This window comes from Salarias fasciatus, chromosome 15, assembly GCF_902148845.1.
Source record: "Salarias fasciatus chromosome 15, fSalaFa1.1, whole genome shotgun sequence".
NCBI lineage: Eukaryota > Metazoa > Chordata > Actinopteri > Blenniiformes > Blenniidae > Salarias > Salarias fasciatus.
Genome location: NC_043759.1, coordinates 17040144 through 17060614, shown reverse-complemented (window position 1 = coordinate 17060614; position 20471 = coordinate 17040144). Strand labels below are relative to the sequence as shown.

General features: G+C 45.0%; 3 protein-coding genes and 1 long non-coding RNA gene across 4 annotated transcripts in view; 1 reads left to right on the top strand and 3 right to left on the bottom strand.

Annotated features, from left to right (window-relative positions):
- Positions 1–4408, bottom strand: part of ppp2r5a (protein phosphatase 2, regulatory subunit B', alpha isoform) — a 38029-nt gene extending 33621 nt beyond the window's left edge. The window contains 1 exon segment of the mRNA XM_030109928.1: positions 3425–4408. Within this exon segment, the coding sequence (XP_029965788.1) occupies positions 3425–3572 (148 nt within the window). The 5' untranslated portion in view covers positions 3573–4408.
- A 1246-nt stretch (positions 4409–5654) lies between these two features.
- dtl (denticleless E3 ubiquitin protein ligase adapter) lies at positions 5655–11425 on the bottom strand. Its single transcript, XM_030110349.1, has 15 exons — positions 11293–11425; positions 10320–10457; positions 10143–10235; positions 10001–10062; positions 9656–9776; positions 9503–9568; positions 9277–9392; positions 8765–8838; positions 8545–8651; positions 8350–8454; positions 8053–8165; positions 7849–7938; positions 6889–7012; positions 6065–6705; positions 5655–5855 (listed from the first exon to the last, which is right to left on the bottom strand). Exons 1-15 carry the CDS (start codon positions 11342–11344, stop codon positions 5790–5792), a joined length of 1968 nt encoding a protein of 655 aa, XP_029966209.1. The 5' UTR covers positions 11345–11425; the 3' UTR covers positions 5655–5789.
- Positions 11426–12113: 688 nt separating this feature from the next.
- Positions 12114–19885, top strand: ints7 (integrator complex subunit 7). The gene is made up of 20 exons (XM_030110532.1): positions 12114–12278; positions 12390–12519; positions 13179–13325; positions 13683–13820; positions 14094–14140; positions 14254–14453; positions 14993–15115; positions 15202–15319; positions 15415–15549; positions 15628–15725; positions 15917–16156; positions 16422–16559; positions 16641–16847; positions 16956–17150; positions 17848–17951; positions 18043–18111; positions 18633–18765; positions 18907–19005; positions 19188–19373; positions 19563–19885. The coding sequence occupies exons 1-20, from the start codon at positions 12185–12187 to the stop codon at positions 19842–19844; spliced, it is 2883 nt and encodes a 960-aa protein (XP_029966392.1). The 5' UTR covers positions 12114–12184; the 3' UTR covers positions 19845–19885.
- Positions 14406–15230, bottom strand: LOC115402106 (uncharacterized). The gene is made up of 4 exons (XR_003933082.1): positions 15092–15230; positions 14832–15013; positions 14638–14716; positions 14406–14537 (listed from the first exon to the last, which is right to left on the bottom strand). It is a non-coding gene; the product is annotated as an uncharacterized LOC115402106 (long non-coding RNA).
- Positions 19886–20471: the final 586 nt, after the last annotated feature.

The following is a 20471-nucleotide window of genomic DNA, read 5'->3' as shown; positions in this document are numbered from 1 at the left end:
CTTCAGAGATTATGCAGTTTACTGTCAGGAACTGCTGGTGAATTTGTAAAAGGAGTGGTTCCCCATCTCCAAGCAACTCCACTGTGAATGACCAGCATTCATTTGTATTTGATAGAACAAGCATAATGTTTTCAATCTGATCCATCTGTGGACGAATGAGTGGTGTGTGCTGTATGTATGCATACATGTGATACAAATGGAGAAACATGGAGATATACGGAAGGTGCATATATTTAGAGACAGAGAGGAAAAAGACAGCTATTTAGATGTCTAAAGCTTGGACAGAGAGGAATCAGAACTATGAGTAAACAGTGTGTGGGTGTATCTATATGCATCGACGGAATATTTACACGATTACAATTATGTGTACTGTCATATGTGAATTTTCTATGTCGTTGCTATGCAGTGTGCTTTAACTATGGTTCTCTATGTATTTGAGCATGTATGTTCATTAAGAAGATAGTTTGTTATTAGTATATAATGTAAATGATATTGCAATATAAAACATCATTGCATATTGTGTGTTTATCAAACATTGCGCAGCCCTACCAGATATAATCTTATCTATGAAAATATCAGTCATTTAACGGCAAAAATTAATGGTTTGTCTCTGCAGGAAAAAAAAAACAGGGAGCATTGTTCAGGTGTAAAAACAATTTCTAGGAAAGACAACAAGCACTTTAATCTCATCATGCACCTTACTGCGTTTCCAAAGGAATGAAAACGGTTGTGCAGATCTACAGACACCTACCTTTGAGATTATAAGCTACAGGACTGTAACTACCCCAGTTTGTCTAATGTTCACATGGAAAACTATCTCAGGCCTGCAACCCGACAGGTCTGTACTGAAAACACAGTTATGCATCAACAAACAACAGAATGTGGGATAATATGGGTGGCCACTATGAAATTGTGCATGGTGTCACATTTCACTCAACGCCTTTGCAGTGTCTTACATTTTCCCCACAGTACTGAAACTTGGGTTCCTCATTGAAAAAAAAAAAAAAAAATAGTTAGAAACCAAACTTTGAGGTGGTTCTCATTGTCTGATCACTTCTGTCTCATAAAGCGCTCTGCTGCAGAGTGATGTGAGCAAGTGGTCGTAGCAGGATTGGATCAGGGTGACTTGGATACTTTGAGGTGATGAATGGAAATGGATTCACCCTCTTTCACGCCTGTCCGTTTAAGCACTGCGGCAATTCAGCCTCCGGCAAAACACTTGAGTTATCATAGTGCGTGTTTGCACAGGAAATGGCTTCGAAACATCACGTCGTATGAACTGTCAGGAGAAGTCTGCAGACTCGTTCGTCAACTTTCTCTAAACTCGTCCTCACTATCAACAGTGTCCACCAGCATTGACACACAAAACAAAACACACTGCTCGTTTGGAGCAGCTGCAGCCAACTGTGACCACCTTGCTGAAAGTCTTATTCAGGCACATCATGGTACATGCACCATGCACCCTTGGAAATATCTTCTTGCAAACATGCAGTTGACAACCTTCTTTAAGAGTACTCTGTACGTGCACTGAGCAGAGGCAGCTGTGTTGATTGGCTGCAGGGATTCTGAAATAATTAACTTGACTTCTATCACTTAATGTTGTGAATCTGCCTTTGCCTTCAAAGTAACATCAGTTCTTTTCAGTAACCAGTTCATGAATGGAGGGTTTTAAAAGGCATCTTCTGTGAATATATAGTCCAGTTAAGCTCCTTTTGTCTCTTCATTTAAACCCAGAGAGGCTTCATTATGTTCCAATCAGGGCTCTGTGGGGGACAATCCATCATTTCCAGAGCCCCTTATTCCTCTTTAAAGTGAGCGTGGCTCTTAATAAAATCTGGCTATATATTTAGGGTTGTTCTTCTCTGCTGCAGAATATATTTGGACCCAATCAGGCAGGTTCCTGTTGGCATTACATGCTGGATAAATAGCATCACATTACACATGCCTACAGCTTTGGCACGTGACTGTTTTATCAACATCGGTTTAGGCAAAAAGAAGAGCACGCACCCAGTGAGCTCCTGAATCCCACTTTAAACATCAGAGATGATTTACTTCTATTGTCTGAATTTAGTCTTCATCATGTTTTGACGGCTCCCTTCAGTGTTTAGGCCAGGTCAAACTATCTGTCTCCATCTCCACCATCTCCTACCTCCTCTGTTACACTAAACATCTCCACGTTCTCCTTCACTGCTTCCCTGACATCTCCCTCTTCAAAAAAAATCACATCAAAAAATTGCATTTAATTAATACTTAATGAGCAAGAAGCCCCAGCAATACTTGTTCCAATTGTATACCTGGATATCAAAAACTAAATATGAAGAACAGGGATCGGAAGTGACGGCGGTACATCTACCAGAAGTAAACAAATGCCAATTCCTCAGGTTTTTGCTTTCTTTCGAATAACTTTGATGCTACAGCTTTAAAAAGTCAACATTTTTATGCTGCCGCCCATCCATTCTTTTCATTATGTCCATCTCTTCTAAAGCTCCCACTGAATAAATCATTTCCGTTTGAGTCCAACAAATGCTTCTTGGAAGGAACATGCACAGAACGACCAGAATTAAGCTAAAGCGGAATAGAGGTATACACGATGGAGGAATTATTTTATTCTGCTTTACAATGACACTAAACCGGCCACTTTATAGGGAATTAAGTTTAATTCGAAATCAACATATCACTCATAATTAAGTGTTTACGAGGCCATTTCAAAGTGGAATGAACTTTTATTCGAATTAAAATTCATATGAATGTGGCCACTGACATGTTTGAATCACCTAAATAAAGTATAAAGCCATTGAAATGTCAAACACATTGCATGTGAATTAAAAATTTCTTGCACTTCTTGAATAATTATGGTATTTGTCACACATGGGTAGAGCCTCAGACCTTTCTGTGCAGAATTGCACACTCTGTACCGCAAGCTTTATCCCACAGTTCAAAAACATGCAAGGTTGAGGTTAACTGGTCACTCTTATCTGTCTCTCTGTGTTTGCCCTATGATGGACCCTGCTTTCAAACACGGTCAGCTGGGATCAGCTGCATCCCAATTCCCAAGCTTGATTAAGGCAATAAATTCATAGATTTTTTTCAGTTGTTTAGGAGGCAATCAGATGCATTCTTGCATTATGTTACACTTACCTACCACTCTACTGCAGATGTACAACTATCTAAAAAGCATAATCGATGCTATACGTCAAATCGCCTTGCAGGCAACTGAAGATGTTCAGAGATCCCTCACTCTCTGGACTACCGATTTCCACCCTGCAGATTTACAAAAGTACTGATCTGCAATCCGTATAAACGTTTGCATGAACAGCTTCCACTGTGATCGTGTCGGGCTGAGTTGGAGGGATGCACACAGCACTCTCAGGTGATGACAGACAGACTATTTTAAGCGGCAGACCTCTTCATCCTCTTACCGTACCTTTGAGCTGCGGCAGCGGGGAGAGCTCCACCGGAGCGCTCTGCGTGCGGTACTGAGAGGAGCCCTGGGATTTCCTCTGTTTCTGCGCCTTCCTCATGGACTTCCTCGTAAACCCGTCCACTTTCTCGGATGCGGAGATGGCCGACATTTTGGTGCACAAACTGATGAGGACTCCAGACAAGCTACTGTATCCCCTGTGGGTCAAACTGCAAGGTTTCCTGGTCTGTTTTCCCACCGTTCACATGAGCATCAAAACGTGGAGCTGAAGTGCTGAATCTCCTTTTAGAGTCTTTTCGCTATTCCCAATGATCCGACATGGTTGTGTTAATATGGGTTAGACTATATGCAGAGGAAACATTATTAATGTATCTTCTTTAATGAGATACGGGATCACCTTTAAAAAACAAACTAGCGCTCACGACAACGCCCCGACATGCGAGAAAACACAAGTTTCTAAAGATCTACGGGGTTTTGCAGCTTCCTTGTGATTGCAGAAGGTCTACCTGTTGCACAATGTACAAAAGACATTGTCATTAAAAAGTTAGGCGAATGTGAACGCAGGCTGACAGCTAACGCATGTAGCTAGCCTGCTACAGTTAGCTGACTTTAACGCGTGCTGCTACGACAATATGCACCAGTGTCGCTGGGGAAAAGTTGCAAAAGACACCAGCCCCATTAAATTCGCGCTGTATTCTGACAAAAGACGAACTCCACTTCTTCAAATGTCGGTGTTCATCCGAGTTAGACTTCCGTTGAGTGAATCAGGGGAGAAAAAAAAAAACTCCCCGCGATCGATGAAGTTGAGCTTCGGTTGTCGACTCATTTAGCTGAAAAAAGTTAACCGTGTTGGAGCGAGCCGCGTCCCGGGTGCATTGTCAGCCGAATCCCGCGCCACTCCGTCGTCTTCACGGCCTCCAGAGAGACGGCGTCCTCACGAAGACAACAAACTGGCGGACGTCGTGCGGAGCAGGCGGCCGCTCCGTCAGTCTGAGCGGCTCGCTTGCCTGCGGAGCGCTGACAGGTGTACGTCAGTGACTGACGGGCCCGGCAGCCAATCAGCGGCCAAGATTCAGAAGAGTGGAAAACTTTTTCAGCCAATCACGACGCAGGAAATGCGAGGGCCAAACCTGTGACGTGCGAAAACAAACGGTGACGTCACGCAATTGATTGACAGGAGAACGATGTCTCAAAGTTAAAGTTATTATTCTATAAATTTAAAAAAATAATAAACTAAATACAATCAGTAAAAAACAGGCCTGAATTAGGCTAAGACGTCTGAAAAGTCTGGGTTATTAAAGGTGCAATCGGTAATATTACATCACATAGCGTGCTTTTTTCTTATGTAATTGTAATAATTTTAATGTAACACAATAAAGTTAAGTGTGAACTAAACCACCATGCAAATTTTGAAAATTCCCCTCAAGGGATGAGTTTAAAAAAAATGCATATTGCAACAGCTTTAGATGCTTTTCTGGACATTTTTTGCTTTACAAGATGTCATTAAGATATTGTAAAAGAAAAGAAAAAACAAGCCAAGAGGATGAACATTCATTCTTATGAAACATCTTAATCTTAGAAATTGTATTTCAGGTTTTCATGTATTAAAAGGTGAAACTCTGAATGTTTGAATCAGTCCAGTCACCCGGCATCCCATCAGCTTGAGCTGAATGAAGTAGTGAAGATGAATGTAAACAAAACAAAGCTTTCAATAAAATCCTGAAAACTTTCTAAATTTATTAAACTTTTTGCAGCAATTAAATACAAATAACCAAAAGCAATAATAACAGGGTTTTTTGTACAAAATTAACAACTTCAGTATTTGCTTAGAAACATAGATGGACATCAGCCCTCTTTCAATGGATGATGAAACCTGTGAAAAAAAACCTAAAAATACAAAATTACAGCTCTTGTTTTGAAACGTGGCAGGCGTCATGGCCGACTGATTCCAATTTAATGTTATAAAACAAGCAAATACAGGATTTAAAATGTACAGTCCTGTTGAGTCTTTTGTTTATCTACAGAGAGGACATTCACCGCTTCAACCGGCTGAACAATTTCATTAAAAGAGTGTCTTGTATTAAATACTAGAGAATCTCTTAAAATGGTGAAGTTGGGGCAAAGGAGAAGATTAAACAAACTTTTAATACTCAACGTCCGATTCTGCACAGGAAGAAAAAAAAAAAAGTCAATAAAAATCTCTGCCTCTGAAAGTCAAAACTGAAGCCTTCAGTTTGACAGTTTCATGAGTCTTCTTGCACCTCGGGTTCATCTAATCCAAGTATCGATCTGGATTTTGGTCTTTGAGCTTCCAATAAAGAAATCCAACTATAGAAACAAAGTGTCTTGAAGGGTGTATTATATGGTTTTACTCTTGAGGTTTTTTGGTGAAGTACACAGAGATCTTCTTCATGCTTTGAGGTGAGAGGACATTCTGAGGGAAAAAAAAGGGAAAATAACAGTCAATTGTAGCTTTTATCTAAACAACACAAAAAAGGAGAGAGACATCAATCAGAGTTGGAAACAGTTCCACAGATACTATTGCAATACGAACACAGCATGTTTGTTCTCATATGGTGTAGAACTATCCAGATCCTTGTCTTTACAAATGGTAAAAGAAACGTGTATCCTGATGTTACTCACGGCTGCAGCTGGGCTCTTGACCTCGTGTTTCCTGGAGCTTCTGGGAGTTCTGGGGCTTCTTTGACCTTTCTTCATCTTCTGACCCATCACCGACAGCCAGTTGATGGTCCTGGGAGAGCGGTTCTCCTTGTCAGTCCGTGTCGTCGAGGCCGGCTTGACGCCGTCCTCCGAGTCCGTTCGCTCCGAGCTGTCCCCGGGGGGGCCGCAGACCCCGGAGGGGGCCCGGTTCCTCTTGGTTGAGGGGTACAGTTCGGCGACGCAGCCGCACCGGTCCGCTCTGTCGCAGCACGGAGGCGACGCGCCCCCGGTCTCCAGCCGGCGTTTGGCCCGGCGCTCGGTGGGAGAGGCGCTGCCGGCGGGGTCCTGGGGGCACGCGCTGAGGACCCGGCGCGGCGGGGGGCTGTCCTGAGACGGGGACCCCAGGCCGACCGGGGACAGCCACTGCTCGATGGAGGTCGGCGATCTCTGGCGAACTGCGGCCGACTTGGCGTTCTGGGACGGGGCCGGCGAGGCGGTGCTGGTGGACAGAGGTAAGGCGGCGCCGCTGGGGGCGCAGGAGGCGGGCTGAGGGGAGCACAGACCCCACACACTCTCCTTCCTCTGGTTCTTGGCGGGGGTGCACTCAGCTCGGACCGGAGGCCCTGAACAGCAAAACAATCCAGTAAGTCAGAGCCTCACACTTACAGAATAAAAACACATTTTTATCTTTTACTTTCAATTTCTTGCCTCACGCTAAATGAACGAACCACAGAGGTTTATATCGGTCACCTCATGACAGACCCCCTAAAAAAAACAAAACAAATGCAGGATAGAAAGACACTTACTGGAGACAGACACAGGACGAGCCCAGCCAACAAGGTTAGCCTCTCCCACTGATGATGGAGCTCCATCCGCTTCCCGGTGGAGCCTCCAGATCCGCACAGTGTGGTCATCAGAACAGGAAGCAATCTGTCAGCAGACGGCGGAGAGGACGGACTGAACACACACTCATCGGAAACATCCTCAGCAAAAAAAAAAAAAAAAAAAAAAAAAAAAAAAAAACGCCCAATTTTTTCCTTTAGAGGAGAGTTCATTTCATGTTTGAAGCACAGAAACGGAGCGTGTGAAGCGTTGTAACGTCACAAAAAGCTCTGACAATTGTTTCCAGACCAAACTCCACGGACCTGATCCTAATTTCATTCAGATGGCGTCCAATCTAATCAGAAAGAAGTGTTCACATGATGCAATTTTAATCAGATCTGTGGTTAATCAGATTACTCATGCTCCATGTAACTGCGGCTAATGACTGCGACACGGTTGTGGGAAGACTGGCTCAAATAAATCCACTCTACAGTCAACAGTTTATACAGACTGATAGGACTGATCACTGCTGTGCAGTTTTACTATTTCAATAGGAGAAACAGGAAAAGAAAGAAGCAACATTATGAGAAATAAAAACAGTACAAACTGGAATGAAATCAGGAAATATGTTTGTTTTGGGGCTAGCGCGAAGATCTGAGTGTAAATCCTGAAGTTTACGGTGGTGCTTTTGGAATTTTTAATGTTTTTTTCCCTTTTTTCCCCCCCTACCAGTTCGATTATTCTGAGTTTTACTCACATTTCAGATAAAAAGTACAATTACAAAGTGAGATGTAATGAGGCTATGAGGACTACAACCCTCCATGGCAACCAGTCAAGGACTACCATACCCATCAGCAGGGCAAAGGGTCAAAGGTCAAGAAATGCTGCCCCAGTGAGCGTGCAGTCTGGTTTCAGAAGGAAGGGTTTTGCCAGTTGTGGTTTACCTTAGTGAAATCGGAGGGGCACCAGACGACGGACGTCACCTCTTCGCTGTGGCCTTGAAGGATCACAGGAGGATGTTGAGGGTCGGAGATCTACAATGAACCAAAAATTAGTTAGAAACCATTCATTCTCTGACCGTCGAAGAGCTGAGCCGAGCAAGGAAGCTTCTGCTCGAGCGAGATCTATTGACGGCGGCGTGATTTGACCTTCCAGATGTATGTGTTGTTGTCGCTGGAGCCGCTGGCCAGGAACTGGTCATCGGGGCTGAGAGAGGACTTGACGTAGAAGGAGGAGTTTTGGTGGCCGCTGAAAACTGACACTGTGGACAAAAACAGGGGGATATCAATGAGAGAGCCGGGGTCAGTCTAACGTCTAAAGTCTACACTGGATTTAATCATGATTTCTTGTGTTTAAGTGTCTTCACACCATTCAATAGACTCAATAAAAGTAAGTTAAAGTGCAGGACTTCAGCTCCATCTAGTGAGAACGGAGAGGTAGTTTACCTGGAGTAGTTCTGATCCCACAAACATTGAACATGTAGATGTTGTCGTCTGTGCAGTTGCACATGACGTTGGACCTGGAGGAGTCCAGGGCGAGTCCGGAGTAACCTGAAACGCACAGGAGCAGCTCATTCAGCCGGTTCGTGGTCGTTTGCTTATCGAAGGCACACGATGGAGTCCGAGGAGAGTGAGACTGACCCAGCCTGGTGCGCATGCAGGAGCCGGGGTACGGGTACATCTGCAGAGGCACGGGGTCTTGACAGTGAGCAGTGTAGTTCTTCCTCAGATCCCACATCTTGATTACTCTAAATTAAAAAAAAAAAAAAAAAGTGGGGGGGAAAAAACAGATATAAATTACCATTTAAAGTTTCCTGGCTTTTGCAGTTGTTTCATTCTGATGATCTGAGAGTGTTTGTACCCGTCAACTGCCCCGGCGGAGACGAGTGTGTGTTCATCCCGAAACAGCACGACGGTGACGCTCTGCTGGGTGTCCTGCAACAAGATCCCAAACAGGAAAACCCACATGACGCCAAATATTACAGCATGAATATGGTTTTCTACTGGATTTCTCCTCCGTATGATGTGAGATCAACCCCTCACTTGCCAGCAGTGCATCATGTAAAACTTTGTGTTTTGTATTTTTAGGTGAAGGACGGCAGAAAAAGACAAATAACTTCAATAATTATTTCAAGGGAGGGTTCCGGTTTAAATGTGAGGATGGAGAAGATAACAGTAAATGTCAACTTCAGTAGAAAGACACACAACAAAGTTAGCTATCTGGAATATAATCATACAAAATATACATGTATTGAGCTTCCTTATTCATAAACAAAAGCTTTTAATCCTTCGATGGTTGTTCAGTTTTACAAGCTGTAATGTATTGATATTATATCAATATATATTTATCAACATTCATTCCCACAAACTCACCACGCTGGGGGCCATGCCGCGCATGCTGCCCCGCTTCTTTTTTGTCTTGGACGGGGGGTTTGGTTCGAATTTGTTGTGAGCGCCGCTGATCTGCTTCACCTGTCTGTAGTAACCATCTGAGAAGTCAAACGTTCACACGTGAGCAGGTGAACTGTGGGGATGAAATCTGTTCACACACACGAAGCTTCACAAGCTTCATTTAAGCAAAACTCAAGTCTCTGCTTACCTTTTTTGCTGCACCTGGTGTCCCAGACCATAATGTTTCCATCTCTGGCCCCAGTGCTGAACACAGCTGATTCACAGGAGAAATAAACAACATTAAGAATTTAACCGTCCACTTGGTGACCCTGCGTCCCACACCTGGACATATGAGGAGTACCTTTCTCACTTGGACTGAAAGCCACAGACTTGAGGCTGCAGAGGTGGCCCTTAAAGCTGCCCAGCAGGTCCCCGGACCTCACATCCCAAAGCCGGGCCGTCTGATCACCTGCAGCGGTCACCTAACGGGAATCACACCACACAGGAACCAAAAGAAGGACTTAAAGTCGAGGTTATGGACACAAACTGGCACTTCATTAAAAAGGAAATGAAAAGATCCTTCATATTCAGCAAATATTGTGCCATATTCTTTACATTCAAACTATTTTCTCCGCATTCAGTTTCCAGAGGAACAGGATCTGTTTGATCGACACTTCCTGATGAGGGAAAGCAAAAGTGCACTCACCAGCTGAGACTCCCCCGGTACCCAGGCGATGTCAAACACTGCATTCTCATGAGCCAACCACTCTGCAACGTTCACACACAAGTTATAGACACTTTGCAATGATCCGACACACTCCTGCGAAATCCCAAATCGCTCCAGCTACCTTTAAGAAGTGGCTGTTCACGGTTCTCTGTGTTGTAAATCCTAACGATCCCCTCCTCATTAGCAGCTGCCAGCACGTCCTGCAGGCTCCCGACTGAAAACACACAAATTACAGTTAAACACAAATATTACAGCTTTGTCCTTCTCGCACATGATTTGAAAAAATAAAGTGCATTACCAGAGGAGAAAGCTAATCCAAACGGTGGCACAGAGTCACCCAGGTTCCCGTAGGAGATGTGCTCATCGTGTCGGATGCACTTGTAGCCTTCCAGCAGAGAGCTCAGGGGGAATTTGGGGCATGGATCTGCAGGGCGCGCTGCAAGAACAACATTCAGTAGCATCATTTGCTCCATTGCTTTACAGTACTGAAGGCTGTTCAGTATTTAAGGTGAGATCCTGGGGAAATGTTAGTTACATAACATTTTTTCATCCAAAGCTGTTAAGATGAGCTTTAACAGATTACGTATGCATACAAACTACAAGTTTAGGAGAGATTTTCATTTTTCTCGTCAAAAACTCATCTGATTATTACACAAAGTCTTCAACCCACTTGACATTGCATATTTATTATTATGCATGGAGTCTGTCTGTTTGGAGCTGGAATGTTGTTGTCTGGTTTTGATTCCCTGGGTGCTCTGGTTTCCTCCCATGGTAACTGAGTTGTATTTTTCAGGAAATTGCATTTCAACTGATATTTTTTTCATAACTGTACAGTTACCGAGTACACTCAGATTTTACATTATCACTGAAACTGATCTGCATTTTTGGCAGCATATAAGTTTATTTATTTAATAGAGAATGATACTATTTTATATCTGCACAGAAAAAAAAACACTAAATTGCTCCTGCTGCAACTAATAATTCTATAAATACTTTTTTTGTCTGAGAAATCAGCTTTAAAATACACTGACAATGAAGACACTAGCCAATGACAATGAGGTGAAACACGAGAACAGCGGTTGGAATTGAGCACAAATATTCAAAACTCTTTCAGACTCTTCTTGTTTGCCGTCAACAAATGTTCAAACTGTATCTGTAACAGCTTCAGGTGCTTAAAATACAAAAAAGCTAAGCTAGCACGCTCAAATGAACCACCAGCAGCTGCAATCGGAGCCCACTGAATGAACCATGCATCGTAGCCGTTTCCTCACCGTTCTGCCTCCTTCTGCCCACTCCTCTGTCGACTATGGAGCGGAAAAGCATCGCTGCTCTCCGGCAGGAAGAGATCTCCAACAACGGTTAGTAAAAAGACAGAGAAACTTTTGGATGTCTGCTGGATGTCAGCTTCCTCTGCTCCTTGTGCTGGCACTTCGTCTTTCCCGCGATCGGATGCGTTCAACAGCAGGACTGAATCCCCCGCGAAAATGACGTCTCACACTGTCATTGGTGGAAACCGGAGCGTCACTTCCGCTTCCGTATTCTTGTGCCGCGCTTTGTAAAGGCTGGTTAAAAGAGACTTTTTCTGACAATTTCTAACAAATAGATGTGACTGATATTATTATCAACAGTTATAGCCATTTATATTTCACCATTACATTTTATTGCTTGGTGACATGTTAGGATCCAACAAGCATTGACTTTCACAGGCAGTTCAGGCCACAGTTTAATCTCACTTGCATGCTTGTGGGTTGTAAGAGGAAACACACACACATGCAAGCCAAGGTAAATCATCAATACCATACACAATAAAGGAATCTGAACTGATTCACAACACTTTCATCAACCAACAGCCTGAATAATTTAGTCAAAATGTCAGAACCAAAAAAGTCCAGAGAAAATAATCAAAAAACATCACAGAAACAAAGAAAACATATCGTGTCATACAATAATAGAGAATACTGTGCACCTCAATACGCAGTAATATATGTATTCATGCCACAAATTAGCTTAATGGTAAATACACTGAACTTCCCTCTTTTTGAAAGAAGCCTTTTACTGTGAAAAACTCCAGACCGGAAGTTGTCGGCTCGCTGAGCCTGCACGGTGTCATTCTGAGAGGTTCATGGCTCTTTAAAGTGTTTTCAGCGATAACCAGAGGTTAAAATGTCGCTTTCCACCGCCCGCTCCTTCCTCTCTGAGGCTTGCTATGGCGAGCAGGAGCTGGACGCGAACTCCGCTCTCATGGAGCTGGACAAAGGTTAGCTGCCATGCTAACGAATTAGCATGTGGCTCAGTGATAAGAGACTGAGGGTTTTTGTGGGGTTTTTTTTTCTCAGTTTGTTTGAGTTAAAGTGTGTTTTTGTTTCAGGGCTGCGGTCTGGAAAGCCAGGGGAGCAGTGCGAGGCGGTGGTCCTGTTCCCCAAACTGTTCCAGAAGTACCCCTTCCCCATCCTCATCAACTCTGCCTTCCTCAAGCTGGCTGACATCTTCAGGCTGGGGTGAGAGGAAGACAGCTCCTGAAGCCTGCTCCATGTGTTCAGTTGCAAATAAAACGATCTTAGGGCTGCACAAGACATGATGAATTTATTGTTATTGTGTTAACATATGCAAAATACACATCTAGAAGACTCTGAGCTGCTATTAATCATGTTTCCATGCACCATGTATTCATGCTCTGCAATTTTAAAATGTAAAGATTATAAACATGAAATAAATGTGAGAATAGTTATCAGGAATTATACAATTTGGTAGCGTTTGTGTGAGTTTTGTCCAGGTACTCTTGTTTCCACCTACAGTCCAGAAACATTGCCCGTATAGGTGTAGCGTGATGTCGTCCATCATCATGTTTGTGACTGTTTACCTGTCTAGATTGAACATCCCTGGTATTTCTTACATATTGGCCACAGGAGAGAAAACAGATCACAATATTAGGGGAAAATTAATAAAAACAACACCATGAAAGGGATGCTGTGATTGTAAAACAAGAAAAGAAACAGTGTATTTGTAAATCTTACCACTCTCACACTTCTCAAGAATTATTATTACAGCTATTTGCAGAGCTTTGTGGTTCACTAATTGACTTTAAAGCAGCAGGTTTGACTCAGGTCACAGAGCAAGTTAATAATTTGGAAACATCTCTGATTTTTCTTTTTTTCAGCAACAACTTTCTGCGCCTCTGTGTGCTCAAAGTGACTCAGCAGAGCGAGAAGCACTTGGAGAAGATTCTCAACGTGGACGAATTTGTGAAGCGGGTGTTTTCAGTCATTCATAGCAACGATCCCGTGGCCAGAGCGATCACTCTGAGGTGAGAGTGAAAACAGACACAGTACACTGGGAAACTAAATGAAACCATAATTTATACATATCACAATAAAAACCAAAAACAATTTAATTAGACATCCTGAAATATGTGCAGGTTTGGTCAGTTCTCACACCTTTGGCTTCAGTCTTTCACTTCCTGAGTTTGAGTTTCCTGGGTTTGAATCCCAGTTGCAGCACAAAGGGAATCTGATAAATTAGCCAAGCCTATAGCGCAAGCTGAAAATGGTGCCGATCTGTAAAACTGAGAAGCCAAACATCCTCATATTGCCACTGAAACATATATTTTTTTCACGTTTGGCAATAATCACGTTTTTCTCCTCCTGCTGTTTCCTCTCTTCAGGATGCTTGGCAGCTTGGCCTCCATCATCCCCGAGAGGAAGAACGCCCACCACAGTATTCGTCAGAGCCTGGACTCTCACGACAATGTGGAAGTGGAGGCTGCGATCTTCGCCGCTGCGAGCTTCTCTGCACAGTCTAAGTAAGTCACCCATCAGGCCGAGCTTCAGAGCTGATCAGGCAAACTGATTGATTATATCGAATGGGGGAGAAATAACTTTTTGATTTGAATATTTCTGTTTTGATTTGCTTTGATCATTTAATTCTTTTTCATTGTGGTTCAAAGTAATCATTTAATCATTCATTTCTATTCTCAACTTTAGTTCCACTCGTGGTTTAGTGACTGATGGTGAAATCATTGTATTTCACAGTGCTTTTGTGTAGTATAACTGTTTAACTATTTTTTATTTTGCAGAGATTTTGCAGCAGGAATTTGCAACAAAGTCAGTGAAATGATTCAAGGTAAAATATTTGATTTTTATTGAAAACATCACAGATAATAGAAGTTGACAGTGAGAATGAGTAATCGATATTTCATTTTGCTGTTTGGCTCTTCTTCTCCTCCCTCCTCTCAGGTTTGGACAATCCGGTGGAGCTGAAGCTGAAGCTGATCCCCATGCTGCAGCACATGCATCACGATGCCAGCTTGGCCTCCAGCAGCAGAGAGCTCCTGCAGGACCTGGTCAACTCTTACCCCTCCACCCCGATGGTCATCGTCTCTCTGCACACCTTCACGCAGCTGGCGGCTTCCTCCCTCATCGACATCCCCAAGCAGGTATCCTCACATCAGCAGGATGAGATGATCGTAATATTGCACGTCCTGCACCGGCACGAACCTCTGGGCTTCAGCTGATCTCGCCTGAGTGAGATTAGGGTGAATCTGAATGGGTTTACAGTCCATCACAGGACAAACAGAGAGAAACACACTTAAATTCACAGCTATAGTTGGTCGTCCTCACCATGAAGCCAGAGTGTTTGTTTTCCACAACACTAATGTGCAGCTCCAGTTTGCATGAATTCCATCCGGAACTGAATTTCCTGTCAGAGTACAGATGTAAGAATCAAACTTCCTCTTTTTCTCTAAACACCTGCTGCTTTTTTGTTCAACATGGCAAAGTTAAAATTTAATACATTTGTCAATCTTTGTACTTACTTGTAGACAACTGTCAGTTCAATTTCCAATAATCAAACAACTGTTTTATAAAAGTTTACTTCTGAGAGGAGGTTTCAGTCATGTCTGTCTTGATTTCAGCTCATGTTTAAGTGTCCACTCCTTCCCCCTAAGCGGTCATTATTTTGCTTTGATTCTCACAGTTACAGCTTCTCCTTCAATACCTGAAAGATGATCCGAGACAAGCAGTGAAACGACTGGCTGTGAACGACCTGAAGTTCCTGGCGAAAAAAGCTCCTCACCTGTGGCTCAGAGAAAACACCCAGGTAGAGAGTCTGGCACTTTGCGACTGATCGCCGTTGTGACCAAAGCTGAACATTTTAAAATGATCCCATTACGTCTGTGTCTCCAGACCCTGTGCGAATGTGCTTTGGCCGTCCCGTACAACAGCTTGAAGCTGGGAATGCTGTCCGTCTTATCCACCCTCTCAGGAACTATTGCAATCAAACAGTATTTCAGCAGCATGACAGGTACAGCTGGTTTATTACAGACAGGGTTTATTTTTTTTTTTTTTTTTTTGCTGTGTCATTCCTGAGCTGTGTCTTGTAAACTTTGCTTTCCTCAGGTGGCTCCTCGGTTCCTCCACGGCTCACTGACCTGGTTAAACTGGCACAGGAATGTTGTTACCATAGCAACCTGGCCGTGGCGGCTCACGGGGTCATCGTGCTCTCCAACATCGCCATTTCTTGTCCGGAAAAAGGTTTGGTCGAAGTGTTTTTGTGCCTTTTGAAGACGTTGTCCGCTCCCTTGACGGCCCGGTGTGTGGTCCCTCCATCAGACGTGGTGCAGCTGGAGCAGGACACGGTGTTGGGGGTGGAGTCGCTTCTGATGCTCTGCAGCCAGGACAGCAGCTCCAGTGCTCAGGCAACACTCAAAGTCAGACACTGCTTTCTGTTTTATGTCTTCATGAAAAACATCACGAGTCAGGCTTAATAACCGCCTGCCTTGTCTCTCTCAATGTTATAAAGACATTACAGTTAGCAGCCTGTGTTCGTCTGATGCTTTATCTATGCCAGCCATGTTTAGACTTTATCTGACGGCGTGCTGCGGTATCGTCCATGTGACAGACGGTCCTCACCTCACTGGTCAAGCTGCTGAAGAGCCGGCCCAACCTCAGCCAGTCGGCCGTGGACTTCCTGCTGGGCCAGCTCCACCTGTCCTGCGACTCGTCCCGCGTCCTCATGTGCCACGCCCTGTCGGCCATCGCCACCCACCTGCCCGTGCTGGGCGACGGCATGCTGGGAGATCTGGTGGACCTGTACCGAGTGGCCAGCCACTCCTCCACCGACAAGCAGCAGGAGCTCCTGGTGAGAGAAGCTGCACGAGGCACGCACAGTGTGGCCGAGCGATTGGGTTTTAAAGAAAATTTGAATCCATAGATATAAAAAAATGAAACTGATCATCAGTGTAGAAAAACACAGGTCAAGATGTCGCTGTTAAAAATGACATGTTATGGTTTTGCAGGTTTATAATATATAAACCATGTTGCGAGCAGCAAAACAAGCCTGAAGGATTTTTTTGTATATCTGGTTTTGTCGTCTCATCTCGTCCCCCCTTCTGTGATTTCTGCAGGTTTCCCTGGCAACAGTGATTTTTGTTGCTAGCCAGTCGTCTCTTTCGGCTGAAGTAAAAACCGTCATCAAACAGCAGCTGGAGAACGTCGCAAATGGCTGGACGGTGTATCGCATCGCTCGCCAGGCCTCCCGCATGGTGAGTAAATGTTCTCTCAGCAGAGGCGTCGGAAGGAGCCCCGCAGCGGGAAATGTCACCGCTGTGGCGGTTGATCCACAGGGATGCCACGAGTTCTCCAGCGAGCTGTACCAGTGCCTGCGGACCCGCGTGGCGTCGGAGCACTTCTACTTCTGGCTGAACAGCCTGAAGGAGTTCTCCCAGGCCGAGCAGTGCCTGACTCACGTGGAGGACGGAGACTACAGCGGCGCCATGACCGCCATCGCGGAGGCCCTGCGCTCCTACCAGAAAGGCATCGCCTCCCTCACGGTCAGTTGGGCCTCTCTCACGGGCCGGCCCGGCCGCTTTCGGACCCGACTTCACAGCAGATCGTTTTGGCTCCTCCTGACCGTGGCCCGCGTGTCCACGTCCCTGCAGGCTGCCAGCACTCCTCTGAGCCCGCTCACCTTCCAGTGCGACTTCATCAAGCTGCGGATCGACACCCTGCAGGCCCTCTCGCAGCTCATCTGCACCTGCAACAGCCTGAAGACCAGCCCCCCTCCGGCCATCGCCACCACCATCGCCCTCACCTCGGGGAACGACCTGCAGCGGTGCGGCCGCATCTCCATGCAGGTAAGATGGCGGAGTTTTAATTGAATTTAATTTTATTGACATCGGAATTGATTTAACTCTTTCACTTGGTTCAACTTTGCTAAATACCACACTCGTATCAATCAAACCAAAGTGCATGCGCTTTGCGCAGAAAACACCTTCGGGGTCCCATGAATAATTCAGCGTTGTATAAATGTGGTTTTCTGATTGCTGGAATACATCGACATCTCGATCTTTTGGTCCAGAAAGGTCTGTGTTCGTTTTAGAGATTGTGATGAAACATTTAACAGCAGTGGTCTTCAAGGATGCTGAAAGTAGATTCCGAAAAGATACTTTCTTAAACATTCGTAGAAATATATATGTAAAACACACATTCACCACATCATAAGAGGATTTGAAACCTGATCAGCATAGAGCCATTCATTCAGAGAGAATCTCTGTATTAGGAAGATAAATGTGTAAAATAGAGGCTTGTAGCTATAAACGTTGGGCTTTTAACCTTCAGCTTTAATCGTGTAATTTTTCTACCTTCTCTGTCACGTCAGGTCTCGTCACGTCCCGTCAGCTTTGATTTACCGCTCTGTATGATCAAATTCTCCAAATAGATGATCTGAGAGGACGGTCACATGCCAGGATTTGTTCATCCAGGAGGAATAAATGCTCTCTGATGTGGCGGGCCGTGAAATAACTGCCGGTTTTTTTTCTCCATTTATTCCAGATGAAAGTGTGCATGGACGAGTTCAGAAGTCTCGCCGCCCGCTACGCCGATCTGCACCAGTCCTCCTTCGACGCCGATTACGCCACCCTCCGCAACGTGGAGCTGTATCTTTGAACGCGCCGTCCCGTTTGCAGACCTGTCGGTTAGCACCGTCGACTCTGCTCTGCTCTGTTTTTCCCTCAACTCTCCGTGCAGACAACAGCAGAGCTGCCTGCTCGTCTCCCACGTGATCGAAGCTTTGATACTGGATCCGCAGACGGCCGGGTGAGCGCGACGCCGACAGCCGCAAACAGCTCGAATGTTAAGAATGAAGTGTCGAAACAATGAAACACAACAGAGGCCCACAGTGTTAAGAGATCTGTCTAGCCACACCCAGACTCCAGCAGGATAGACGTGTAAAGACGGATATCAGAGAGGGCGTCAGCTGTTTGGGTTGTAGTGTTTACTCCTGTCCCAACCACGAGCGCCGTTCTATTGATCTTTTCGAAAGGACACGACCTGTGTTGGTGTTACCTAAAGCTGACTGTCACATGAGAGCCCTCAGAGGGAGAGTAGACAAACTGCTTCATCAACAGCTCCTACTACACCTGGCAATCTAACAGGTGTATCCCACAATTCATAGTGTAAATAAACATTTGCTTGCATGCCTAACTGGTATGCGTCTCAAGATCACCTGGAAAAATGCGGTGATCGGCGGGAGAGGGAAACTCTCCTGGCTGTTTAGTGTCCTTTAAAGAGCTCTGCTCTCAGACTCTTCCAACACGTCGTCTCTTCCCCTCGTCCAGTTTCCAGGACTACGGCACCCTGGGCTCGGTCCAGACCGAGAGCGAATACGAGCGGCGCATGACGTCGGTCTTCAACCGCGTGCTGGAGGAGGTGGAGAGCCTCGGCAAGAAGCACCCTCCCGTTTCACACCTGGTGAGTTGAACCCTGACCTCTGAGGGTCAAAGATGCTCCAGTCTGACACTCATCTGAGGCTGCAGTCTTTCAGAATAAAAGTTTGATCTTTTAAAAGTGATTTTTAAATGTAGAAAGAGAATCTGTGTTTGTGTTTTCCAGCACACCAGTTGTCTGTGTGACGCCGTCATAGCCCTGCTGAAGGTGCCGCTGTCTTTCCAGAGATATTTCTTCCAGAAGCTCCAGTCGACCAGCATCAAGGTGAACATTTTCTCTCCATCTCGTCGAACAGAAACACACAACAAAAAACATGTAATATCTTCATGAGGCAATGCGAAATGAGAGTTCACAACCGTTGCTGATCATATGTAAAGACATACTAGATGATAGAAATGGATTTGTTGATACATCTTGATGACCACTGAGGTTCATGTCCTCTCCAGCTCGCCCTGTCTCCATCTCCGCGCACGCCAAGCGAGCCGATCCCCGTGCAGAACAACCAGCAGCTGACCCTGAAGGTGGAGGGCGTGGTGCAGCACGGCTCCACCCCGGGCCTCTTCAGGAAGATTCAGTCCGTCTGCCTCAACGTCACCTCGGTCCTCCAGAGCAAGACCGGGCCCGACTACAAGGTACAGAGACTCTTCAGCGAGTGCGTGTGTGAATTCTAAAAGGTGGGCGGGGCCTCCAACGAAATGGCAAGTTTGAAAAATAGCTTTGATTTGTGTTCTACAATGTGTTGAACCTTCAGCAACAGCAATCCTCTGAAGACTTATTTACCACAGCTTCACCTCCTGGGTCATTTTTTTTTAATTTTTCAGATTCCACTGGAAGCCAAAATGAACGAGATCGAGCAGCGCGTGGAGCCTCACAACGACTACTTCAGCACGCAGTTCCTGCTGAACTTCTCCATCCTGGGCACGCACACCGTCACCGTGGAGGCGTCCGTGGTGGACGAGAGCGGAATCGAGTGGAAGACGGGCCCCAAAACCACCGTGTCCGTCAAGTCTCTGGAGGATCCGTACTCCCAGCAGCTCCGCCACCAGCTGCAGCAGGGCGGAGCGCAGCCCGCACCGCAGAGGAGCGCATACGCTCGCTTCTAGTCTCCGGGCTCCAGTCTCACTGATAATGTTCTCGACTCCTTTTTGTACATATTTTTTTAACAATTAAAAAAAAAAATTCAAATGTTTCTCGCTTTGTGTGATTTTATGAATGCATTACTGACAAGTTGAAGGATGATTGTGAGCAAAATATCACCATCAATGCAATTACACAGACAGCCAGCAGGAGGCAGAATATAGTTAATCACTGAATATCAGTGTCTAAGGAGTCTGAAAATCCATCCATCCAAGTTAAGGTCACGCAGGAGGAGAGATGTTGGGTTGTTTTGTGTAAAGGCAGGTTACACAGACTGGTCACCAGACCATAGGGGTGAAAACACACAGTCACAATATCAGAGTTCTCGAATGAAAGGAACTTCAGTGAAATGTCCTTTCATGCACGCACACAGGGTCTGGACTCAAACCAAAGATTTCTGAGAAAAATTGAAACATTCATGAACTTTCAAAGCTTTTATTCAGTGATGATGAAATGGCAAAGAAGTTGCAGCCAGCATCGAATCCAGTTGGTTTCAGGATGAAAGTCAGGAGATCAGGTCCCAAATAAATACAGGAAATGTTTGTTGCTCAAATTTTCATCTCTTCACAACAGAGTTTATGTACTCAGAGACA